Source organism: Pelodiscus sinensis, chromosome 2 (genome assembly GCF_049634645.1).
Source record: "Pelodiscus sinensis isolate JC-2024 chromosome 2, ASM4963464v1, whole genome shotgun sequence".
NCBI classification, from domain to species: Eukaryota; Metazoa; Chordata; order Testudines; family Trionychidae; genus Pelodiscus; species Pelodiscus sinensis.
The window spans coordinates 90,821,347-90,845,738 of record NC_134712.1 but is presented as its reverse complement, the minus strand read 5'-3'; the positions used below and the strand labels follow the sequence as shown (position 1 = coordinate 90,845,738).

The window sequence follows — 24,392 nt, the reverse complement described above, 5'->3', positions numbered from 1 at the left end:
TTTTTTTTTCAATACTATTTATTAAGGAGCTGGATGGAAGTATAAACATTGGCCAGAAACAGGTCGTTATAAAACGACTCATGAGTATTTTAGGTTATTTTACTGTCAACTTAATCACACACTCAATATAATTAAGGAGCACATGAGTTCAGGAGATGATTGGACAAACTCTCATTTTTCTAATTACTGCTGGCTCTAGAATCTCTTCTTGCTACATAAAAGAAATCCATTTGTCAAGGGATACACATCACCTTTCATATATTCAGTTACTCTCTGCTTTGCCTTCATTAAAGCTTCCTAGGACACGCTATAGCAGAAGTTGAAGGAGCCCAACTGTAAAATATGACAACTTTATGAGAAAATGTCTGATTAATTGCACACCAGCTAAGACTGTCTTTCAGTTGGAACCACTTAGAATGGTTTGATTTTTTTTTTAAGACCACTTTGGTTAAAAATTGTTTGATTTCAGCTAAAATATTGTGAAGTATTTTACAGTACTGCCAGATGACTTTGCAAACCTATTCAAATTAGATGTACTCATGCCTCAGACTCTGCACAGTACTTAGCAAGGAGTCTGTTCAATTCTTTTGTAGCAATCCTATGAAGTTACCCAGAACACTGTTCTGGGAATCATACACTTGTTTAGCTGATATAATTCTCTTTGGGCTTTTTCTACAGGTATAACTTTCTATAAAATGACATCAAAATCAGTGCTCATTGTACTAATGGGCTAAGATGCTGCACTGGTTGGTAACAATGACAAAAATGTTTTTCTTCTTTTGTTTATTTCCTAAGTGTATGTGACTTTATTGAAAATGTAGGGCAGTATAAATTAAATCAAGTGGCAGTTTCCCATGTGTGCTAAAATGTCACAAAAATTTTGAACTACTACACAAAATTATACTCCCTTTCTCCTTGATTCAATTTGTGTTAATATAATACATGCTGACTGAGTAGACTGTGTACGTGCAAGCAGTAAATGAAGTATAATAATTGTTTTTAAACTTCCTTTCAGTCTGTGTTCTTGCTAACATAGTGCTATAGAGAATGTTACACACATAGGCTGTGTCTAGACTGGCCAGTTTTTCCAGAAAATCAGCCGCTTTTCCAGGAAAACTTGCCAGCTGTCTACACTGGCTGCTTGAATTTCCGCAAAAGCACTGACTTCCTACTGTAAGAAATCAGTGCTTCTTGCAGGAATACTATGCTGCTCCCATTCAGGCAAAAGGGCCAGTGTAGACAGCTCAGATTTTTTTTTCCACAAAAAAGCCCCAATTGCAAAAATGGCGACTGGGGCTTTTTTGTGGAAAAGCGCGTCTAGATTGGCACGGACGCTTTTCCGCAAAAAGTGCTTTTGCGGAAAAGCGTCCAAGCCAAACTAGACTCTCTTTTCTGAAAATGCTTTTAACAGAAAACTTTTCCGTTAAAAGCATTTCCGGAAAATCATTCCAGTCTAGACGTAGCCACAGTGTGGAGCCCCAAATATAACAAAATAAGTTTTCTCTTATTATTAACTAATCTGGTCAAATACTGTTTACTGCCTTCTACAGTTGTGAGAGAAAATATATTTCTTTCTTAATTGTCAGGGTAGGTAGAGTAGTCTACCAGTTAAATAGCACTTGTCTATCAGTAGATCTCAAAGCATTCAAAAAAGGAAGGTAATATCATTATTCCCATTTTACTCATGAGGAAGCTAAGGCGTACAAGTTAAGTGTCTTGACCAAGGTCAGTGGTACAGCCAAATGGAGAATCCTATGAATCCCAAACCAATTCTCTATCAACTAGGCCACACTTCCCTGGGGCAGGAAAGTCAAGTGCAGTGATACTCTGAGGCTCGGGAGCTGCAAATGGCTCTTTAATATGTTTCCTGCATTTCTTGGCAGCACATAATATTTAAACAGCATGTGATTTAATTATTAACCAATTAGGATGCTTTTAATAAGCTATTGCCCAATTCTTGATAAAATAATACTTTGTCAGCCATTTTCCTTTGAGAATAATATAGGAAAACTAAATATTTACCCTTCATACTGTTTAAATGTGAACAAATAGTAATATATTAAAAATGAAACAATAAATTTACACTACTGTGGTTCTTCCAGATAACATTGATGACTAGTTTGGCTCCTGGTCCGGCAATATCCATTTTAATTAGCTGGATGTCCAGTTATCATGGATGTTGCCAAGTTTCCCGCATTCCCATAAAGTTTGTTTACAGCCATCAGTCCTTGCTCTCCATGATCTGTGCTGTTATTTAGCTCTAATTTACCCCTAAATGTCTTTTAAGAGCCCAATAAGCAGTGGAAGTGTTGACAATGCTTCTAGACAATATTGACCTCCCATGGTTCAGCAAATTCTCTGGTTCAGCACCAGTAAGGTTCCAAGGGTGCCAGACTAAACAGATTCAACTTATATAACTGGTCTAGTGGATAGGCCAATGAACTGAAATTTTGAAGACCTACATTAAAAACATAAGAACGGCTGTACTGGGTCAGACCAAAGGTCCATCTAGCCCAGTATCCTGTCTACCAACAGTGGCCAGCACCAGGTGCCCCAGAGAGGGTGGACCGAAGACAATGATCAAGCGATTTGTCTCCTGCCATCCCTCTCCAGCCTCTGACAAACAGAGGCCGAGGACACCATTTTATCCCCTGGATAATAGCCTTTTATGGACCTAACCTCCATGAATTTATCCAGCTTCTCTTTAAACTCTATTATAGTCCTAGCCTTCACAGCCTCCTCTGGCAAGGAGTTCCACAGGTTGACTACACGCTGTGTGAAGAAGAACTTTCTTTTATTAGTTTTAAACCTGCTACCCATTAATTTCATTTGGTGTCCTCTAGTTCTTCTATTATGGGAACTAAAAAATAACTTTTCTTTATCAGCCCTCTCCATACCACTCATGATTTTATAGACCTCTATCATATTCCCCCCTCAGTCTCCTCTTTTCTAAACTGAAAAGTCCCAGTCGCTTTAACCTCTCCTCATATGGGACCCGTTCCAAACCCCTAATCATTTTAGTTGCCCTTTTCTGAACCCTTTCCAAGGCCAAAATATCTATTTTGAGGTGAGGATACCACATCTGTACACAGTATTCAAGATGTGGGCGTACCATAGTTTTATACAGGGGCAGTAAGATATTCTGGGTCTTATTTTCTATCCCTTTCTTAATAATTCCCAGCATCCTATTTGCCTTTTTGACCACCGCTGCACACTGCGTGGAAGTTTTCAGAGAACTGTCCACGATAACTCCAAGATCTCTTTCCTGATTTGTCGTAGCCAAATTAGCCCCCATCATACTGTATGTATAGTTGGGGTTATTTTTCCCGATGTGCATTACTTTACATTTATCCACATTAAATTTCATTTGCCATTTTGTTGCCCAATCACTCAGTTTGGTGAGATCTTCTTGGAGTCCCTCACAGTCTGCTTCTGTCGTGACTATCCTAAACAGTTTTGTATCATCTGCAAACTTTACCACCTCACTGCTTACCCCTTTCTCCAGATCATTTATGAATAAGTTGAAAAGGATTGGTCCCAGGACTGACCCTTGAGGTACACCACTAGTTACCCCTCTCCAATCTGAAAATTTACCATTTATTCCTACCCTTTGTTTCCTGTCTTTTAACCAGTTCTCAGTCCAAGAAAGGACCTTCCCTCTTATCCCATGGCCATGTAATTTACACAAGAGCCTTTGGTGAGGGACCTTGTCAAAGGCTTTATGAAAATCCAAGTATACTATGTCTACTGGATCCCCCTTGTCTGCATGTTTGTTAACCCCTTCAAAGAACTCTAACAGATTGGTAAGACAGGATTTCCCTTCACAGAAACCATGTTGACTTTTGTCCAATAAATTATGCTCTTCTACATGCTTCACAATTTTATTCTTTACTATTGTTTCGACTAATTTGCCCGGTACTGAAGTTAGACTTACCGGTCTGTAATTGCCAGGATCGCCTCTAGAGCCCTTTCTAAATATTGGTGTCACGTTAGCTACCTTCCAGTCATTCAGTACGGAAGCATATTTAAAGGATAGGTTACAAACTACAGATAATAGCTCAGCAATTTCCCATTTTAGTTCTTTTAGAACCCTTGGATGAATGCCATCCGGTCCCGGAGATTTGTTAACATTAAGTTTTTCTATTTGTTCCAAAACCTCCTCTAATGACACTTCAATCCGGGACAGTTCCTCAGATTCATCACCCACAAAGGACGGTGCAGATTCAGGAATCTCCCCAACGTCCTCAGCCGTGAAGACTGAAGCAAAGAAATCATTTAGTTTCTCTACAATGGCTTTATCGTCGTTGATTGCTCCTTTTATAGCTTGATCATCTAGGGGACCCACAGGTTTTTTAGCAGGCTTCCTGCTTCTAATGTACTTAAAAAACATTTTGTTATTTCTTTTTGAGTTTTTGACTAGCTGTTCCTCAAAATCTTTTTTTGCTTTTCTTATTACATTTTTACACTTGATTTGACAGTGTTTATGTTCCTTTCTATTTATCTCACTAGGATTGGACTTCCACTTCTTAAAAGATACCTTTTTGTCCCTCACTGCTTCTTTTACATGGTGGTTAAGCCACGGTGACTCTTTTTTAGGTCTCTTGCTATGTTTTTTAATTTGGGGTATACATTTAAGTTGGGCCTCTATTATGGTGTCTTTAAAAAGTTTCCATGCAGCTTTCAGGGACTTTGCTCTAGTCACTGTGCCTTTTAATTTCTGTTTAACTAACCTCCTCATTTTTGTGTAATTCCTCTTTTTGAAATTAAATGCCAGGGTGCTGGACTGCTGAGGTGTTCTTCCCACCACAGGAATGTTGAATGTTATTATATTATGGTCACTATTCCCAAGCGGTCCTGTAACAGTTATATCCTGGACCTGATCCTGCACTCCACTCAGGACTAAATCGAGAATTGCCTCTCCCCTTGTGGGTTCCTGCACTAGCTGCTCCAAGAAGCAGTCATTTAAGCCATTGAGAAATTTTATCTCTGCTTCTCTTCCTGAGGTGACATGTATCCAGTCAATATGGGGGTAATTAAAATCCCCCATTATTATAGAGTTCTTTATTTTGGTAGCCTCTCTAATCTCCCTCAGCATTTCAATGTCAGTATCGCCGTCCTAGTCAGGTGATCAGTAATATATCCCTACTGCTAATTTCTTATTATTGGAGCATGGAATTACTATCCATAGCAATTCTATGGAACATGTTGATTCACTTAATATTTTTATTTCATTTGATTCGACATTATCTTTCACATACAGTGCCACTCCACCACCCACCCAGCCTGCTCTATCCTTTCTATATATTTTATATCCCGGTATGATTTTGTCCCACAGATTTTCCTCATTCCACCAGGTTTCAGTGATGCCTATTATGTCAATCTCCTCATTTAATACGAGGTACTCTAGTTCACCCATCTTATTAGTCAGACTCCTAGCATTTGTGTACAAGCACTTTAGAAATTTGCCACTGGTTATTTGTCTGCCCTTCCCTGATGCATTGGATTCCTTTGTATGCAGTTGTTTGTCTGCTCGGGCCCATGGTTTGCCCTCTCCCCTCCTCTCTTTCTGACTACAGCTTAGAGATTCTCTATCAATGGATTTTCCTCTAAGAGAAGTCTCCTTCCGATTTACGTGCATCTCCGCACCAATCGGCTTTCCCCCATCTCTTAGTTTAAAAACTGCTCTAGGGCCTTATTAATGTTTAGTGCCAGCAGTCTCGTTCCACCCTGGTTTAGGTGGAGCCCATCCTTCCTGTATAGGCTCCCCCTCTCCCAAAAGTGTCCCCAGTTCCTAATAAAGCCAAACCCCTCTTCCCTACACCATTGTCTCATCCACGCATTGAGACTCTGAAGCTCTGCCTGCCTACCTGGCCCTGCGCGTGGAACTGGAAGCATTTCCGAGAATGCCACCATAGAGGTCCTGGATTTCAGTCTCTTTCCTAGCAGCCTAAATTTGGCCTCCAGGACATCTCTCCTACCCTTCCCTACGTCATTGGTACCTACATGTACCACGACCACCGGCTCCTCCCCAGCACTACACATAAGTCTATCTAGATGCCTCAAGAGATCCGCAACCTTCGCACCACGCAGGCAAGTGACCATACGGTTCTCCCGGTCATCACAAACCCAGCTATCTATGTTTCTAACGATCGAATCACCCACTACTAACACCTGCCTCTTCCTAACTGGTATTCCCTCCCTTTCAGAGGTATCCTCAGTGCGAGCGGATACTGCAACATCCTCTGGGAGGAGGGTCCCAACTACAGGATGGTTTCCCTCTGCTCCCATTGAATGCTCTGTTCCCTTGAGACTTTCATCCTCCTTAAGAGCACTTGGGCTCTCAGACTGGAGGTGGGACAGTACTACAGTGTCCCGGAAAGTCCCTCATCAACATATCTCTCTACCTCCCTTAGCTCCTCCAGTTCAGCCACCCTGTCCTCCAAAGCCCGAACTCGGTCTCTGAGGGTCAGGAGCTCCTTGCAATGGGTGCACAGATACGCCACCCGCCCACAGGGCAGGTAATCATACATGTTACACTCGATGCAATAAACAGGATAGCCCCCACTCTGCTGCTGGGCTTCTGTCTCCATTTTTTTAATGAATAAGTTAAAGTGTAAACAGGGATTCTGTTTAAACCTCTGGAATATAGATTATTCTAAGAGTTATGTTTTAAAGAAGGTCACAAGTGCCCTCTAAACTCCCCCTCTAAACTCCCTCTCCAAACTCTCCTGTTAGCTGTTCCTGGTCACGCTCTCCCTGGTCGCTGAGTCACAGGCTTATATAGCTCTGGTAGCCCCTCCCCCTGACTGAGGCTCAGCCAATTAACAGAGGCTTCTAGATTTCAAACCTTTTAGAAGCTCCTTCAAACAGACAAACCAACCAACCAACCAAACAATCCAGACAAACACAAGCTCAGCACACTGCAAATAACTCCCCACACACACAAACACACACACTCCAGACAGCCACTTACCACAAGGGTCCCGTTTTTAGTCCTCTTTTACCTGGAGAACTCCCTCTCCAAACTCTCCTGTTAGCTGTTCCTGGTCGCGCTCTCCCTGGTTGCTGAGAAACAGGCTTATATAGCTCTGGTAGCCCCTCCCCCTGACTGAGGCTCAGCCAATTAACAGAGGCTTCTAGATTTCAAACCTTTTAGAAGCTCCTTCAAACAGACAAACCAACCAACCAACCAAACAATCCAGACAAACACAAGCTCAGCACACTGCAAATAACTCCCCACACACAAACACACACACTCCAGACAGCCACTTACCACAAGGGTCCCGTTTTTAGTCCTCTTTTACCTGGAGAACTCCCTCTCCAAACTCTCCTGTTAGCTGTTTCTGGTCGCGCTCCTGTTCTTCTCAGTGTGAACTTGATTCTGTTTTTCTCAGTGTGAACTTGAGTTAGCATTCTTCCCTGCATCTCAGGTCCTCATCTGTAAAATAGGATTGGTACTCGTGACTACAATTTTCAAACCAATATCATGTTTTAGAGTCAAAGTGTGATGACTTTCCATAATCAAGCTGAGACCATGAAGAGCTCCTGTGCTCCAAAAATTGCCATGTGATCTGACCAACACAGATCATCTTCCTAAATATCCATGGTACGAATTTTTCCTGTTCTACCTGGGGATACGGTTCAACAAACCATAATGGCCATGCAAGTGGCAGTGAGACTACCACTGCTTGTGTTTCTTGAATAGAAAGAACATAGGGGAATAGCATCAAAGATGCTTTGCTGCCATGATTTTGTTGGGACACAATTATGCCCCTGCCTTCCCGTGACCCGCTTCTGGGTTAGTAGATAGCACTGGGAATGTATACTGCAAAATGTGATGTGGTGTGATATTTGTCACTTGTGTATGCATTCAATCAGCACTTAAGCACGTGCCTCAGACCTCCACAGCAGAATGCCTTGGACAACTGCAATAGGGATGAAAAATCTCAGAATGTCTCTTAGCATACTGCTAACCAGGGAGCTAGCACATGACTACATGAGCTAAATCTAGTTGCTACATGAGACTAGAGGAGGAATATGCATGAAGGTATGGAGAGGTTTCTATACAGCATACACAGGGGAAATCATGAGGAATCTAAAGGGTACACTATGACTTTATGGAAGTGAGGCAGGAAGAACAGTAAAATCTGGGGGAGGACATGGGATCCATAAATAATATTTAAAAGGAAGGAAGTGGTTGGGGGGAAGAAAGTGGTTGGGGGAGGGGCTTGTCTTTTGTCCTGACCAACTACCTTCTCTGTACTCCTTATTGCTCTGTTTTGTCTATTGATGTTGTTTTTCACGCAGGAGAAGATAGATGAAAACCTAGCGTAATAAAAAGAAAACTTAGCTGGTTGCTTGATTTGCCTTATCATTCCCTGAGAAGTGCTGATTATATTCATTTATGTAACTTAGGAAAAACACTGAAATGTATAGAAATGTGTGATGGAGCTATCAGAGTCCACACTCCCACAGCAAGCACCACTCCAGGGAAGGCAGAAGTGCCACTGGTGCCGCCGGCATATCATAAAGCTGCTACCGGGCCCAGGGAACGTGGCAAAGAATCCTCCCTGCTCCCCACCCATGCAGACAGTACTGGACCGAGAGAGGGAAGGGAGGCACCGCAGCAGGAAGGCAGATGTGCAGGCGCAGTCAAGCAGGGGAACCGCAACCTGGAGGTACATGCTCCGCATTGCCAATGGAGTGATGCACGACGCATGGGCATGGGCGGAAGGTGACCAATGTGGCACTGTGGCGCCATCCTTAAAAACAGCCCGCCACAACCCAGAGGAGAAGGGCCCGAAGGCAGTAGAGGAAGGAGCAGGGAAGTTCTGGAGAGGGACGGTGAGGAAAGTGTATCCCTGGCAGCGAGCGCGCTGTGATGGGCTAGGGTATGGAGGCACAAGCTGACAGGAGGTAACTGGAGGGAAAGGACTAGGTGGGTAGGAAGTGGCCAGGACGGGGTGTAAAGCCTGTGGGTCAGCGTGTTTCAGGTGGTGTCCCCATCAACCAAAGGGAAGTTTAGGGCAAGGAATTAATTGCCCTTCCCATAGGGCCCTGGACTAGGACCTGGAGGTGTGGGCAACCCTGGGTCCCCCTACCCACCATCCCGTCAGTGTTGAGTGAGAAGTGCTGAGTTGCGGGCCTTGTAACGTGGTGAAATAGTAATAGCATTAAAAGGCACTAAACCCATTTCAAAGCGACTGAGAGACTAAAAGTGCGGGGGACAGTGAGGTTGATCAAGGCCACCAGGACTCTGGTAGTGATTGCAGGGAAATGCAAAACTTCCCATCTATTGATTGAATTTCTGAACTGTTTGTTGATTAAAGCCTGATTTTTCTCCCTATCTCCCTAAGCTTTTTAATCAAAGCCATTGTTAAACACGAATGCAAAAGCATGGTGTTTTCAATTATTATATTTTCTGTGTTTATAATTTTCAAATTTTTCACCTCTATAAAGAATTCTACTAGATTTACACACATATTATGGTTGCTTTTATCTGCTTTAGCCATGAATTTTTAATAGCAAATATCATTTGTAATCTGAAAGGAAATAATATGTATATTTTCTCCAATGTTACAAAAAAGATTGAAATATCTTTTACAAACTGTGCTTTTTGAAGCATGTGTTTCTATTTCCAATTTTCTATTTTTAGTTGCAATGTTTAATATCTTTTGTGATGAAATACGATTTTGTGTCTCGCTTTTTGTCATCAGATGCATGGATCTGACTGGGCACCTGTTGAAGATAACGACAAAACAATTGCTTTGTTTCAGTGGCAGGAGAACAAGCCTCTTTTGGACTAAGTCCTCAGGGAGAGTATGTCTACACTATAGAGAAGATTGAAGCTGCTGCTTTTAATCTTTCAGGGTTCGAAATATTGGGTCTAGTGAAGACACATTAGTGAAGTGAGAGGAGCACTCCTGTCGATGCCGGTAGTCCTGCTTTCACGAGGAGCAAGGGATGTCAAAGGGAGAACATTCTCCCCTTGACTTCCTGCAGTGAGTCCAGTGCCAAAAGTTGAGTTGAGCTACTTCGACTTCAGCTACACAATTAATGTAGCTGAAGTTGCATATTTTAATTTGACCTTATCCCGTAGTGTAGACATACCCTTAGTGGAAAAGTGATAGAAGGCACTACATTTAGCCGTTTGGAATGGAAATCCATCAACCATATGAAAAAATTTGCACAGATACAGACAGACGCCCACAATTATTTCCAGTTTGAGAACAACTTATACCTCCAGATCAGCGGCACAGCCATGGGTACACGCATGGCCCACAGTATGCTAATATCTTCATGGCTGACCTAGAACAATGTTTCCTCAACTCTCGTCGCCTTTTACTCCTTCTCTACTTACGCTACATCGATGACATCTTTATGATCTGGACACATGGCCAAGAAACACTGGAGACATTCCACAGAGATTTTAACAACCTACACCCCACCATCAATCTCAGCCTGGACCATTCTACACGAGAGATCCATTTCCTGGACACCATAGTACAAATCAGCAATGAAAAATTAGACACCACTGTCTACAGAAAACCCACTGACTCATACAGTTACCTATATGCTTCCAGCTCCCATCCAGAACACACCATACAATCCATCATCTATAGCCAAGCCCTTCAATACAACCGCATCTGCTCTAATCCCACTGACAGAGACCAGAAACTTCAGGATCTCTACCAAGCATTTATAAACCTTAACTACCCACCAAGAGAAATAAAAAAGCAAATTGAAAGAGCCAGACGAATACCTAGAAACCATCTACTTCAAGACGCACCCAAGAAAACCAACAATAGAACACCACTTGTCATCACCTACAGCCCCCAACTTAAACCTGTCCAACACATTATCAATAAACTACAGCCTATACTGGAACAGGATACTAAACTCCGAGAGACTATGGGAGACAGACCCATAGTCTCCTATCAACAACCACCTAACCTCAAGATGATTCTTACCAACAACCACAGGACATACCACACTAATACCAACCCTGGTACCTTCCCTTGCAACAAACCCCATTGCCAGCTTTGTCCACATATTCACTCTGCTGATACCATTATTGGACCTAACCAAGTGAGTTATAAGATCAAGAACACATATTCCTGCTCATCCAGAAATATAATTTATGCAATTATGTGCCGAAAGTGTCCGTCTGCTATGTACATTGGACAAACGTCTCAGACACTTCGCCAAAGGATCAATGCCCACAAAACAGATCTTAGAGAGGATCACAAAGATAAAACAGTTTCTTGCCATTTCAACCAGAAAGGACATTGTCTCAATGACTTTTGTTACCTGCATCCTGCTTCAAAGGCCTTTTAAGACTATACTTGAAAGAGAATCCTCTGAACTGTCATTCATGCTTAAATTTGACACTTTACACCTAAGTTTGAACAAAGACTTTAATTATCTTACCCATTACAAAGATAGCTTCCCCAATTATCACCTCTGATATCATTAGCTCACAGACATTTACCTTCCCCCCCCTCCTTCCTCCTTCTGCTCTGAAATTTAATTTGTTCTTTTTATATGTGTTCATTTTTTGTAATTGTATCCTTTGGTATATATGATTGTGCCAATTTTCTTCCACTATTTGATCTGAGGAAGTGGGTCTGGCCCACGAAAGCTCATCATCTAATAAACCATCTTGTTAGTCTTTAAAGTGCTACACAGTCCAGTTTTTTGTTTTACCTTAGTGGAAAGTTACTTCTGACCCTTTATTAGTTAAAAGTCCAATCTTGTTTCCTACTTTGTCTTTTGAATACAGCATACTGGACATTGAAGCCATGAAAGAAGCAGGAAGAATGCCTTCATTTGCTAATTTCACTGCTTTAATCATCTTCTTTGTTCTCTGTATTGAACTAAGTGCTTTTTCATTCTTTATTGACTATGACAGTGAGATCCTTAAAATCCTAGTTTAAAATGTATTTGAGAACTGGGATTTACAAAAGGATTTAGACTTCATCTCTGTCAATCCTCGCTTATCATCTCCCTTAAAAATATAATGCAATTTTGGAGGAATTAAGAAAGTGATCCTTATTATACAAGACACCGGTTATCCACTTAAGTTTCACTTGCTCATCAATAACGGGATGTAGTCATTACCTTTGCAATTATCATGCAGAACATAATTGTTTTAAAAGGGATTTCTCTAAATAAAAGAATCTCTAAAAATGTTAGGGATTTGAAGTGCAACCAATGTAATCAAAGATAAAGTAAAACACATATAATGAAAAAAATGGTATAACTGCTAGTATTTTTCAGTCTGTTAGAAAATGTTAAGCATACTATTTGCATGTTGATTTCAGTATTATTTGTGATGTTTGAATCTTAAAAGGATGTTAAGACTCTGGATAAACCCTGAGTAAAACTGCCCAAAGTGTATTTGAACAACAGCATTTGAAACATTTCTTAATGAATATGTTCATATCAGGTGCAGAGATGCTAATGTGGACTGAACCCAGAATTTTCAGCACCAAAAACACAGGCTCTACTACTTAGGTGTACTAGAGCCACTAGAGGGAGACATGATTACACAAACAAAACCATTACATGTTGAGTAATTTGGTTCCTGTCCTTTTCATCTTTTGTAAATGATTACTGTGTGAAAGTGCTATCTAAATGTACATTCCTGAACTATAAATTTCATCTTATGGTTTATCCAGCCTGCCCCGTAACCCAAAGGATCTCTTTTTCAATGCTGGGCACAAAAACAGTGAAAATGGCAATTTTTGCTATGCCTCCTTTTCCAAAACCAGTAGAAATTTTCCTTTTCTTTCCAGGTAGAAAACTTTTGCAATAAAGGAAATAATAATTCATGTATAAATCAAACAGCAACTTTATTTGCCTGCTAAACATTAGTCCAGATTCATATATTTAGCAAACACTTAACATAGTTCTTCTTTTCTTTTTTTTTTTACTTTGTTTTTAAAAGGTATAATTTCATAAACAATTTGAAGCAAATTCTGTGCAATTATAATGTTTGTTTGTTTTTGGTATTTATATGAAAATCAAATATCATCTGGGTGAAAGAGCCAGATTCTGCTACCTTGCTTAAACTTGCTTAAAGATAATTGTTTGTATCTTTGTTGTAATCAATGAAGAAGGAAAAACAGAAATCAATATCAATAACAGAAAATGTGGAAATGGCAGAGGTGTTTAATGACATCTTTGTTTTGACGAGGAGTTCTCTGGCACTTTAGAGACTAGCAGCTTTATTAGGGCATAAGCTTTCCTGGGTGAAACACCCTTCATTAGATGAATTGGAGTGTAAGTTACAGAAGCAGGGGTATATACAAAGAAGTTGCTTGTGTTAATGAAGCTAATGGTGATTGTATGACTACCATAGGGAATGCCAGTGAAAATTAGAGAGGTTCAGAAGTTAAAATAAGAAAAGAACAAGTTAAAAGTTACTTAGACAAGTTAGATGTCTTTAAATTACTAGGGCCTGATGAAATACACTCTAGAATACTCAAGGAGCTGATTGAGAAGGGATAGTGAACCACACCTAAAAGGTGTGTGGATTGCAATAGCACCAGTGATTGCTGAAAAATTCTGATATTTTGAGGAATTACACAATTTCTTTTCCGTTTGAAACCAGTCAGAGAAAGGACATAGAGATTGCGAACCAGTGTAAAATATAACATGTTAGTGTTTGTTTTTTCCAATTGTGCATTGATTACAAAATTAAGCCTTCACTAAACTGAAAAGCTTGGGAAATTTTGAGAGAGAAAGTCTGTGTTTGTTCACCAGGCTGGAGGTTTTACCAGGATTTCTCAACTCTATTTTTAATGTTAATGAAATCTATTAAACTTACAACTGCGCTATCATATCACAGCTAATGCCTTTCCTGTGCAATGATGCAGTTCCACCCCCTACCTCCATAACAAAAATGAATAGTTGTTAAGGTTGTTGCATGAATGCTAAATCAATCTAGAAGCATGCATGATCAAAATGGAGTGGATAAATCCATGTTAACAATATAGCTTAGCTGAATCTGGTATCCTGTATTTGGATTTGACATCTTTTTGCATTAAAAAAATAAAGAGTATACCCCCAGAAAAACAAATAAAAAAAATATACTTCCAATGTGACAAAATAAGGGACTGATGCTCTTGAACAGAGTAGTTACATTCCTGGCCGACTGAAGTGCCATTGTTATTCCACAAAATGTGTTTAGAAAGTCTACCCTTGAAATGTCATTCTTTTTCTTCATGATGGCGTATGTAACAATGAAAGAGTATTTGTTTTTTTTCTAAATACCATAAATGTTTCTTTTCTCTCATTCATTCTTCACTCCTTTTTTTTGTCACCATGAGAGAAATGTCAGAAGTGTACTCAAAGCATTAAACAAAACAGAAGTTTAAAATCCAGATTTGATATATAATATGAACAGTCCCTATGAAAGGTGGGGGGAGGGGAGAGGAGAACCATTTAGCACAGTCCTCAGGAGACAGAGGCCTCAAATTATGACATTTTTCTACCAACTCATTTTCATTTATTATACACCTTGCAGTTATAATAAAGAGAACAAAAGAAGCTATATACACCTGCGAAAATTGATTTAAATCATGGGACCTTGGGCCTTCACCAAATTTTCAGTCACATCTGAGTTTTCATCTGCATGACTGGAGACTGGAGTAGCTGCTGTGATTAGTGATTCTACGTTATGAAATGCTGTTTACAGTCTTTGCATAGTTTAGATGTTTTGAAAGTCTTAATTAATTCTGTTACTGTAAAGTGATTTTGCTTCATCTGTGGGTGAGTTTAACCTTTAAATTAGATGCTTATCTCTGCATAAAAGATTTTCCTATTCCTGTTTTTTCTGAAGTGTCTTCGTATACAATAACCATATCAGGCTTAGCTGTAAGTTACCTCTTTGTCCAGTTGTAGATTCACCATTAAAGGCATTTTTGTGGTGCTACATTTTTAATTCTTTAAATTCTAGTTGTTTAATAAACTTTATATCTAATCTGGAAATCACTTGGTGTTCATATTCATTATAACACGTGAGTTATTAGAGGAATTTAATAACCAGAACATGTTAGCAAATGAAATTTCGATACTTTGAAATAAGGCTATAAGGGCTGTAATAAATAACACCTCCAAATCATTATTATATAATATTAATTGCAAAATATATAAAATTAAAATTTTGTATAACCAATAGCCTTTAGTGAATTAATTTATTGTGTGTTACTGTGTTTTAAAAGAATCCCTTTATAAAAATGAAGAGAAGATTTAAAAGTGGTGCAAGTGAGAGATGGAGAAAGCAACAGAGCGAAGCTGAAGATAAGAGTTTAAAGCCAAATAACATCTTTTCTCGTAGAAAAAAGGCCTAAGCCATTAAACAGTGACCATAATGACAGTGACACTTCCAGTCCTGATGATGAAAAGTTTGCACCCACAAATGACATTTCACTGCCACTGCCTCAAAATGAGGAGGTCATTAATCAAAATGCAAAAATACCAACAGTAGCAGTAGATGCAGAATTTACACTCAATTTAGAAACTGTGCAGGCAGAAAATGAGGACCTCGGAGATGTTGCACAGCAAGAGCAAGGACTAGCACAGCACACAGTGTAACAACAGTAGTATCGAACCTCATCTTGGACTTCTTGATAAGAACAATGTTGCTCAAATGCAGTTTTTTCCCAAAGTTGTTTTCTGATTCCAAGTAACATACTGAAAGATACTGAAAATCAAGCTTTTCCCACTCGTCTGCTGACAAAAACTCTTACAAATGAAGAGATCTACAGAAGAGACTGGCTCTGCTGGAGCATGGAAAAGCAGGCTCTGTACTGTGTCTCCTGTTTCATTTTCAACAGTAATACTTCAAATGCATCAGTACTCTCTGATCCATCTGGTTGGAGCATCATTAGAGGTTGAAGGAAGTTGAAAGACTGAATACCTGCACATCAAAATTCAGTATCCCATAAAAATAACTTTACGTGGAAATCATCTGGGACAGCAGCTCTAGCTGATTGTTCAATTGAAAACTTGTTCCTGAGTGAAATAAACACAGAAACTGATAACTGGAAAAAAACTCCTGAGCTCATATTGAATGTCATTCTGTGTGTGTGTGTGTGTGTGTGTGTGTGTGTGTGTGTGTGTGTGTGTGTGTGTGTGTGTGAATGGTTTGGTTCCAGTCAACATATCCGTGACCCTACAAATGGAAACTTCCTTGGGACACTTGAGCTTCTTAGCAAGTGTGACCCACCTTTATTAAAGCCATGTTAAGCATGTTTGTGAATCACAAGAGGGTGGAAAATCCAAGCAGTCCATTATCTGTCTCTAAGAATACAAAATGAGTTTATTGAGCTGTGTGGGACATTTGTGCAAACAACAATTCTTAAAGAGATATAATAGCTGAAGTACTTTTCAATTATTATTGATGCAACTTCAGATGGTTCTCATAAAGAACAGATGACCTTGGTTGTTCAAAAATTGAAGGAAGTTTAAACATTTCAATTGAAGAACAATTCATTTTTTCCGATAATTTCACAAAAGATATTGTTGCTCGTGTATTAGAAATGCTGGAAGTCTTCGAATTAAATTCTCAAGTCTGCATTGGCCAAGCCTATGACAATGGATCAAATAAGGCTGGGAAGTACAACAGAGTACAAGCAGTCCTTCTTGAGCAAACTCCAAACTCTAGTTGTGGCAACCACACACTAAATCTTGTTGGCATTGATTGTGCTGAATCATACAAGGACACAATCACATACTTTGAAATAATCCAGCAATTGTGCTATCTCTTTAGTAGCAGTCTTCAAAAGTGGGAAATTCTGAAGTAGCATCTGCCTATTTCCCTTCACAGCGTGTCAACGACGCGATGGCCAGTATGAATTGATGATGTTAAACCAGTTGCACAGCATTTGCACACTATGAGAAAGGCTTTAAGTGAGCTTGAATCTCTTATTCTCAGAGCACAGGCTCAAACAGAGTTTAAGTCAATTCAGAAGTATACATACAAATTTGAATACATCTTAATGTCGTCCATGTGGATGAAGCTGCTAAAATTGTCCACAAAACTAATCTTGTAATTGAAGCATGTAATGATACTTCAGATTTTGAGAGGGATAACGCTGAATGACTTCTCAAAGATACCTAAAAGATTTTTGATCAGTGGGATGCAGTTCTTTCTGAGTCCAAGTTAGTAGCAGAGGGTATTGACATTTCATCTGAGTTTTCCACCAATCGCAGCCTAACATCTCAATCTGATGTAGAAAGGCACTATTGAGTCAATGTTTTTTTTAATATTGACTTCATCAAATCTGGCCTTACACGTCAATTAGAGTCACTGCAACAATTTTGTACTCTTTTTGGATTTGTTTGGGAGTTCAGAGAATTAAGTGATGAAGATTTATAATCAGCATCTGAACAGTTTAACCAAGGTAGAACAAAATTTCAAGAGATCTCTGTGATGAAATCATCTTCCCGAAATGTATACATTCCACCAACTTTAAATCGGACTGGAAACCAAAAGAACTGCTACAAGAATTATTCAGATTTGGCCTGTCAATTGTATTTTCCAATATCAGAATTGCATCAAGTATTTTTGTCAGTCTTCCGGCATCAGTGGCTTCAGGTGAATGTACATTCAACATCTTAAAACAAATAAAGAATTATCATCATTCTACAATGGGACAAGAGCATTTAAACGGGCTCACAATACTTAATATTCACAGTGATGTTGCACATAACTTAGATTTTTCTTTAATTATAAATGAGTTTGCACACAAAAAAGCCAGAAAACCATTTCTAAAATGAAGGAATTAAACACAATTAAAGTTACATTTTTAATATTCGTGCTATTGGTATAATGACTTAATTGTTAATAATAAATACTTTTCTCAAGTGCTCATTTTTGTATATTCTTTTGGTTTTAGTATGACCCTATGGGTGAGAAATTAAATACTTCAGGGGCCAGCAGCTGGTGCTGGGCTGGGGCTTCTAAACTCAAAGTGGCCTATGTAATTCTCTGAGAGGGCTTATATATGTCACTGAACTGGTCAGGAATATGGGAGAAGAGAGATTGGGAGAGAGTGGGTATGTTCCATGACATGGTCTTCTCAGTAAAACTCTGCAGCTTGCCCTTTGTAGTGAGATGTTGATTTGCAGGATACCGTTCACTCACTAGCTGTCTCTCTGTGTAGACGCACTATCAACACAGCAGGGCTTAACTCAAAATAAGCTACACAAATTGAGCTATGTCAATTGCATAACTTATTTTGATATAGCTTATTTCTAAATTGGGAGCATCTACACAGCATTTATTTTGAAATAGAGCACTCTTTCTCTGACTTCCCTTACTCCTCATATAATAAGGTTACAGGAGTTGGAGTAAGATGTCCTCCAGCTTCACAGTATTTTGACATTTCAAAATAACTGCCTGTTGTGTAGACATGGACTAAGTTATTTCAAAATAATGCTAATTATTTTGAAATAATGTTGCTCTGTAGACATACCCTCTATGATGTATAGAGTTCAAGACAAGGAGTGGTCCTTGGTGAAGAAAGGAACTAAAGTTTTGGGAGCCCATTTATTTGTCTGTATTTCTAGCTATTCTCCTTGGCAACTGTTTTTCTCCTATGAAACAGAGTATGGTTCAATATATTTTGACACTTGTGCCTGCAAAGCTTTTGTTGTGAAATGGCCGGAGATAAAAAGTACATGGGAGAGGCAAACAGATTGGCTATAACACAACGGTTCATGCAGCCAGGCAGCTGTGGGCTAGGTGTGACTGGGAGCTAGTGCCTTTGGTATGTGCCCTGACATATTGGCACATCCAGCAATAGCCACAAGTTTAGGGGATTCTAGAGTGGACAATTACTATTGCACTGAAGGGAAAATAAGAAGGCTTCTTTGTGATTAGAGACTGAAGAGGGCAAATTTGTTGCTCCCTTCTGCCCCATTTAACCCCTGTGATGTCAATGTGACTTCAATTTACATAAATCAGCTCAAGATTAGGCTCATGAAGTTTCTTATTGCCTACATAGGTCCTTTGTTTCTCATTGCAGAGCCAATTTAGTTCCATGTAATTATCTTGTTTTATAGTATAGAGGATCAAAGAAAGGTGTGTTTTCTTTTTGTTCCTCATGATTACAAAGGAGCAGAAGGTATGTGTGATCTTTCCCATCTGTAACCAGGAATGTGTGTAACTTTCATGTTAGTCTTGAAAATGTATTTATTGTTTAAATAGAAGTAATTATTTTTTTCTCCTGCTAGAAGCTTCAGCTTGAGCCAAATGTCTTTAGCATTCTGCTAGCAGATATAACATTTTATAATAGTGCACATATGTTCAATTGTTTTTATGGAGGAGATGGCAGGTAGTAAAAGTGCTGTTGCTGAAAATACATAGATTCTGCTTTGAGAGAAAAATCTGCTAAGCAGCAGTATGTTGACTATATAAGTAAATGTTCAATAAAAACTATTTTTTTACAAGTACCATTCTCAGACTAAGTGTTACTTTATGGTTATGAAGCCCCTGCTTTGCTTTTTCAAATTGTTTGGTTGATCCTCCATTGACAACTGCTGTCGTGGTTCTAATTCTGCCATCAGAACTGTACTCACTCACCTCTGAATTCAAACAATTGTAGGCATGTAGAAAGGGGGAGACCATGTTTCTCTCTGAGATCAATTTAGTGGTGAAAATATTTGAAAAGGCAGTATTACCCACATGTTCAGCTAAGTATTAAAGTCATTGTACCATCCTGCTTCTGAATACACTCCCGTGTTCACACTCTATACCAGATGTAGTCAGTTATTTTTATCATGATTCATATTCTTTGGTCAAAGTATAGTCCAGATCTAGACTCCAGAGAGAATAATAACACTAAAACAAATAAAAGAGATTTCAGAATATATTTAGATGCATCCGGTATTCTGGATTTGGCCTTGGCAGGGATAATAGAAGAATAATTATGTCAAGAAAACCTTGAGTTGACTTTGGATTTTTTCCCCTGAGAGTTTATTTCTGTCTGATGTGGGCCATTGGGTCACATGTCTATAGTCATCCCAAAAAGGGAGACTAAAAATGCCAGATATGTCATCTATGGTGAGTTTCAACTTAATTCTGCTTGTAATGTGGCTGGCAACAGTTACTGAATTAACCCAAAGGATTCAGCCAAATCTGAGAATTGGGCTAATTATGTCAGTCTGAAGGGGACAACTACCTAGGAGATTTGCAGTGGCGTTCAGGAGAAGAAGGATTTCATCCTGTTTTGAAGATGTCACTGCCACTCATATTACTTCTAAAGAACTGGTCAAATCCTCATCCATTTGCTTCGTCTCCTTTTATGACCTCTAAACATCTGTGAAAATTGCTAATCACCCAGCTTCTCTGGTGATGTAAATTGGAGCAACATTATTGACTCAGCATTGCTCCAATTTATGCCAGCGGAGAAGTTGGGTGATTAGTAATTTTCACAATTAGTGTCTTCACTGTTGTAAGTAAACTGTCTGCATGAAGTCTGGCCCTCATCACATTCCTGGCTTTGAAAATGAATTATGTTCCCTGCTAAGCACAAAATGTCTTTCTTTAAGACACACTCCATTTCTGTTTCTAAGGTTTAGCAACAGCTAGTGACACATGCCTATAGTGCACATTTGACTTTACATATCATTTTTACCTTTCAGGGGTTTGTTGAAGTCATTGGTTTCTGTTCAAAAGTCTTCAGATAGCTATTAGATTGTATAAAACTAAAAACTCCCTCTATACAACCAGTCTCAGGAATATAAAGGCTACTGTCTCCCATGACAGTTTCACAGTACATATAAGTCATTTTTAAATGATTGTAGAAATTACAATTGAGAGTCTCCCAAGGCTTTCCTAGCAAGAAAAATGAGTATTTGAGGGCTTTTCCATACACCTTCCTTATTTATTTAATGTACCGCTGAACCCAGTATGTTGCCAGTTCAGGTTTCTCTCTATGAAACACACAGTTTAACTAGAAATTTTTAACTGATCTCTTGAAATTTATATTCCTTCCTCCAATCCCCATCATCCATTTCATCATCCCTACATGTCTCACATGTTTAATTTTGCCTTCATAGAGAATGAAGACAGGAGTTAATCCCTTCGCAGGAAATTAAATGCCATTTTATTTTTTGGAAAACTACAGACCATGGAGATCCTAGACTAAATATTGAAAACAAACATTTTACTCTGGTCATTCTGTCAGATGCTCAAAGATTGCTGGCATGGAGACTTGTTAACGATACTCATCAATCTGTTTTAGGTTACTCAAATTGAGAGAGGATTACTGAAGAACCACCTGTTAGGAATAGTTATGAATAGGTGTCTCAAGTATTTCTTTATCCCAGCCATCAACATTCTTTTCTTCTTTGCCTATTTCATCCTAGCTTCCCTTACTCTTCTCTTTCATTTCACAGTCTAAGCCATTTATAGTAGCCTTAAAACGTAAGTGTTATCATTGCTACCTAACTCTGTTCTTTATTCTTACTGTTTTCTCTCTCTAGTCTCACTTAAAGATGGCTCTTCTCCCCATGTACATTCCGTCATGAGCACTCTACGGCTCCATCTAGACTGTGGCACTATTTCGGAATATTGGAAGAATCCCGAAATAGCTATTCCATGTCTTTTGAGAGTGCCGTTATTTCAAAAGAGATTTTGAAGTATTCTGGTATCCATTCCATGAGGGTTAAGGGACATTTCAGAATAGCGCTTTATTTCAAAATTTAGAGCTGTTTAGACAGTGCCAAATTTCAAAATAAGCTATTTGGAAATTACTTCAAAATAAGCTACACAAGCTTATTTCAAGGTGAGGGTGCAGTGTAAATTCACTCTAGAGGCCCCAGATAAGAATTGTATTCAGTGTAATTGTAAATATATAGGGCCCGAGATAAAGAAGAAATGGTATTTTCATGATTCTGCACTCCCATAACTACCATAAGATAAGGATGAAACTTTTGTATGGCTTGAAGTCCTTGTTTCTTTTCAAGTATTAATTTGTTCAGAGAAAAGGTTGACAGCAGTGTGTGGCAGTTTGCATGCATCTAGGCAAGTATGGGGCTACTGTTTAATTGGCTGGTTTGTCATCATTCTATGGTTTAAATTCGTGCATGGAGAGATTATTATGCCATGCATGTAAAAATGAAGGGCCATTCCAGTTGTAGTGTAGCCCTCTGGGAATATAAACTGTAGCCCTCTGGGAATCTATCACTCAGTCTGAATTCCTCCCTACTCCTTCTTGTTCTGTCATTTACTGCAGCGTATTTCATTCGCAGTAGGTGATGCAGCTGAGATACAGCAAGAGACTAGAGGTCAGTGTTCTATATGAGGCCCTATTTTTGCCCCTGCTTAAACCTGACCTTATTGCTCCAGGTCTGGTTGTTGTATTATACAAGGTGCAATTTCCTTTTCCCTGCACAACCTGCCAGTTCCACTGGCTGAAGGATAGGTAGAGTGATAACACTGACACTATCTGCCTGACTGCTTGCACTCCAGAGAGAACAGCTCATGTTCAATCCCTGCACTCCATACAGAGCCCAATCTCCGCTTTCAAGAGCCCTTATGCAGGTGTGCAAAGGAGGTATGTACCTTTTTAACATAAACTTCCCAGAGAGTAGTGGTTACAATGTGGAAATGAAGATGCCCTGAGTTACAGCTCTGCTATTGACTTATTACGTGACTTTAGAGAAGTGTCTAACCATGCCCCTACACACATCTGAAAAATAATACAAGAAAAGTAAAACCTATCTTATCTGGCACACTCGGGGATTAAGGTGTTCCAGTTATCTAAAAATTCCAGTTATCTGAGGGTCCCATCAACCTAGGAAAAACCAATGGACAATAATACTAAAACTCAAGTTTTTAATATTGGTAGTTTTGTAGTGTGAGGCAGTTGGTCTCACATTTCTATTCTGAGTTAAAGATGATTAGTATTTCTTAAATAAAAAATTGTTAAGCTAATCATGGTAAACCAAGCCAGGCCTGGGTGCCTGAAGATGTGACTGTATTATGGCTGGGGGAAATGCAGGTTAACAAAGTTTTCTAGTTAACAGAGTGCCGGATAACAAAGGTTTCACTGTATTTCATTGAAGAGGTATCATGAAGAATAATTCATTAATGTAACAACTTTGTGGTAACTATGTGAAAGTTCCTATATAAATGAAAACCTTTTCATTATAGGAGTTGGAAATACGTTCCAGAAAAAAGTGCTGCTGAAAATTATGATAGGATGCCAAATGTACATTGTAGCCAAGATTTTCAAAGAGGGGCTCCTAAAATGGCAGCCTCATTTTTCAAATGAGCTGAGTGACCCAGTAGCTAATGCTGAAGTCAATGGGAAATGCTTGGCATTCAGCCTTTGTTAAAATTAGGCCACTTAGGTGAGAGCTTAAATAATGATGTAGAATCCTAACTTTAGGCTTGTATCTTTGAAAATCTTTGCTATTCTCAATTTCCTGGTGTAGTAACATCACATAATGTAAGGCTTTTAATGGAGTTCTGAGTAGAGAAAGATTAACTTATATTGCTAACAAAAGAGAGGCTGTGAAAAAAAACGAAAAGGAGAGGATGCAGAAGAAAAAATCCAACAGAACAGAATTAAAGAATGTAAAGTGTGAAAAAGGTGAGAAATAAGGTGTCAGGAAACTTTCATAAAAAGGACAAGGGGAGAGAAAATTTAATGGAAAAATATACTCTGCATGTACTGTATATAGATGGTCTATTTGTGCTGGCTTAGCTTTGTGTGAGGGGTGTTCAGGTATGGGGACAGTGTTCTTCTATTACAAGTATGTAGCACAAGTTTTCTTTGGCTAGAAAGAATAACAAACTGTTTAAAAATCAATTCTCCCTCCAAAATAAGTTGTGGGAAAGATTTATGATCTCAAATTAGTTGTGTTGTTTCTAAGAATTCCAAAAAATAGATACTGAATGTGTCAGGTGTTGAGCATCACCTGTAAAGTACTAAATATCTTCCTTAGTAGAATCAGGGATATATTTTATGAGGCCTTGTTTACACTTGCAAATTTTGTCACCAAAAAGCATTCTGGCAACAAACCCAGAAAGCATTCACATTGCAACAGGACAAAGGTCATAACAAATAACCACTTTTGGTAACAAAAAAAATTCCACCTCCACACACGACTTTTGTCACTTCCCCTGGCTTTATTGTTGACAATCATGTCGTGTGTGCTTCAGTAAGTTTTTGGTCGAATTTATTGGCCTCCTACATGTTTCTCATAATGTTCAAATAGTCTCTCTGGCTAGTACTTTGAACTCTGCTGCTCTGAAGACACATAAACTGGGTCCTGCCATGAGTGCTGGGGCCTGGACTAGATGACCTCTCAAGGACCCTTCCAGTTCTAATGTTCTATCATTCTATGATTCTATGAAACTGGTATCCCTC

The 24,392-nt window shown here is 39.1% G+C and overlaps 1 protein-coding gene across 1 annotated transcript; it reads left to right on the top strand.

The window, feature by feature from the left end:
* The first annotated feature begins 6,920 nt into the window (after positions 1 to 6,920).
* Positions 6,921 to 19,436, top strand: LOC102455126 (uncharacterized). The gene is made up of 3 exons (XM_075921032.1): positions 6,921 to 7,606; positions 8,416 to 8,678; positions 9,717 to 19,436. Exon 3 carries the CDS (start codon positions 10,300 to 10,302, stop codon positions 11,335 to 11,337), a length of 1,038 nt encoding a protein of 345 aa, XP_075777147.1. The 5' UTR covers positions 6,921 to 7,606; positions 8,416 to 8,678; positions 9,717 to 10,299; the 3' UTR covers positions 11,338 to 19,436.
* Positions 19,437 to 24,392: the final 4,956 nt, after the last annotated feature.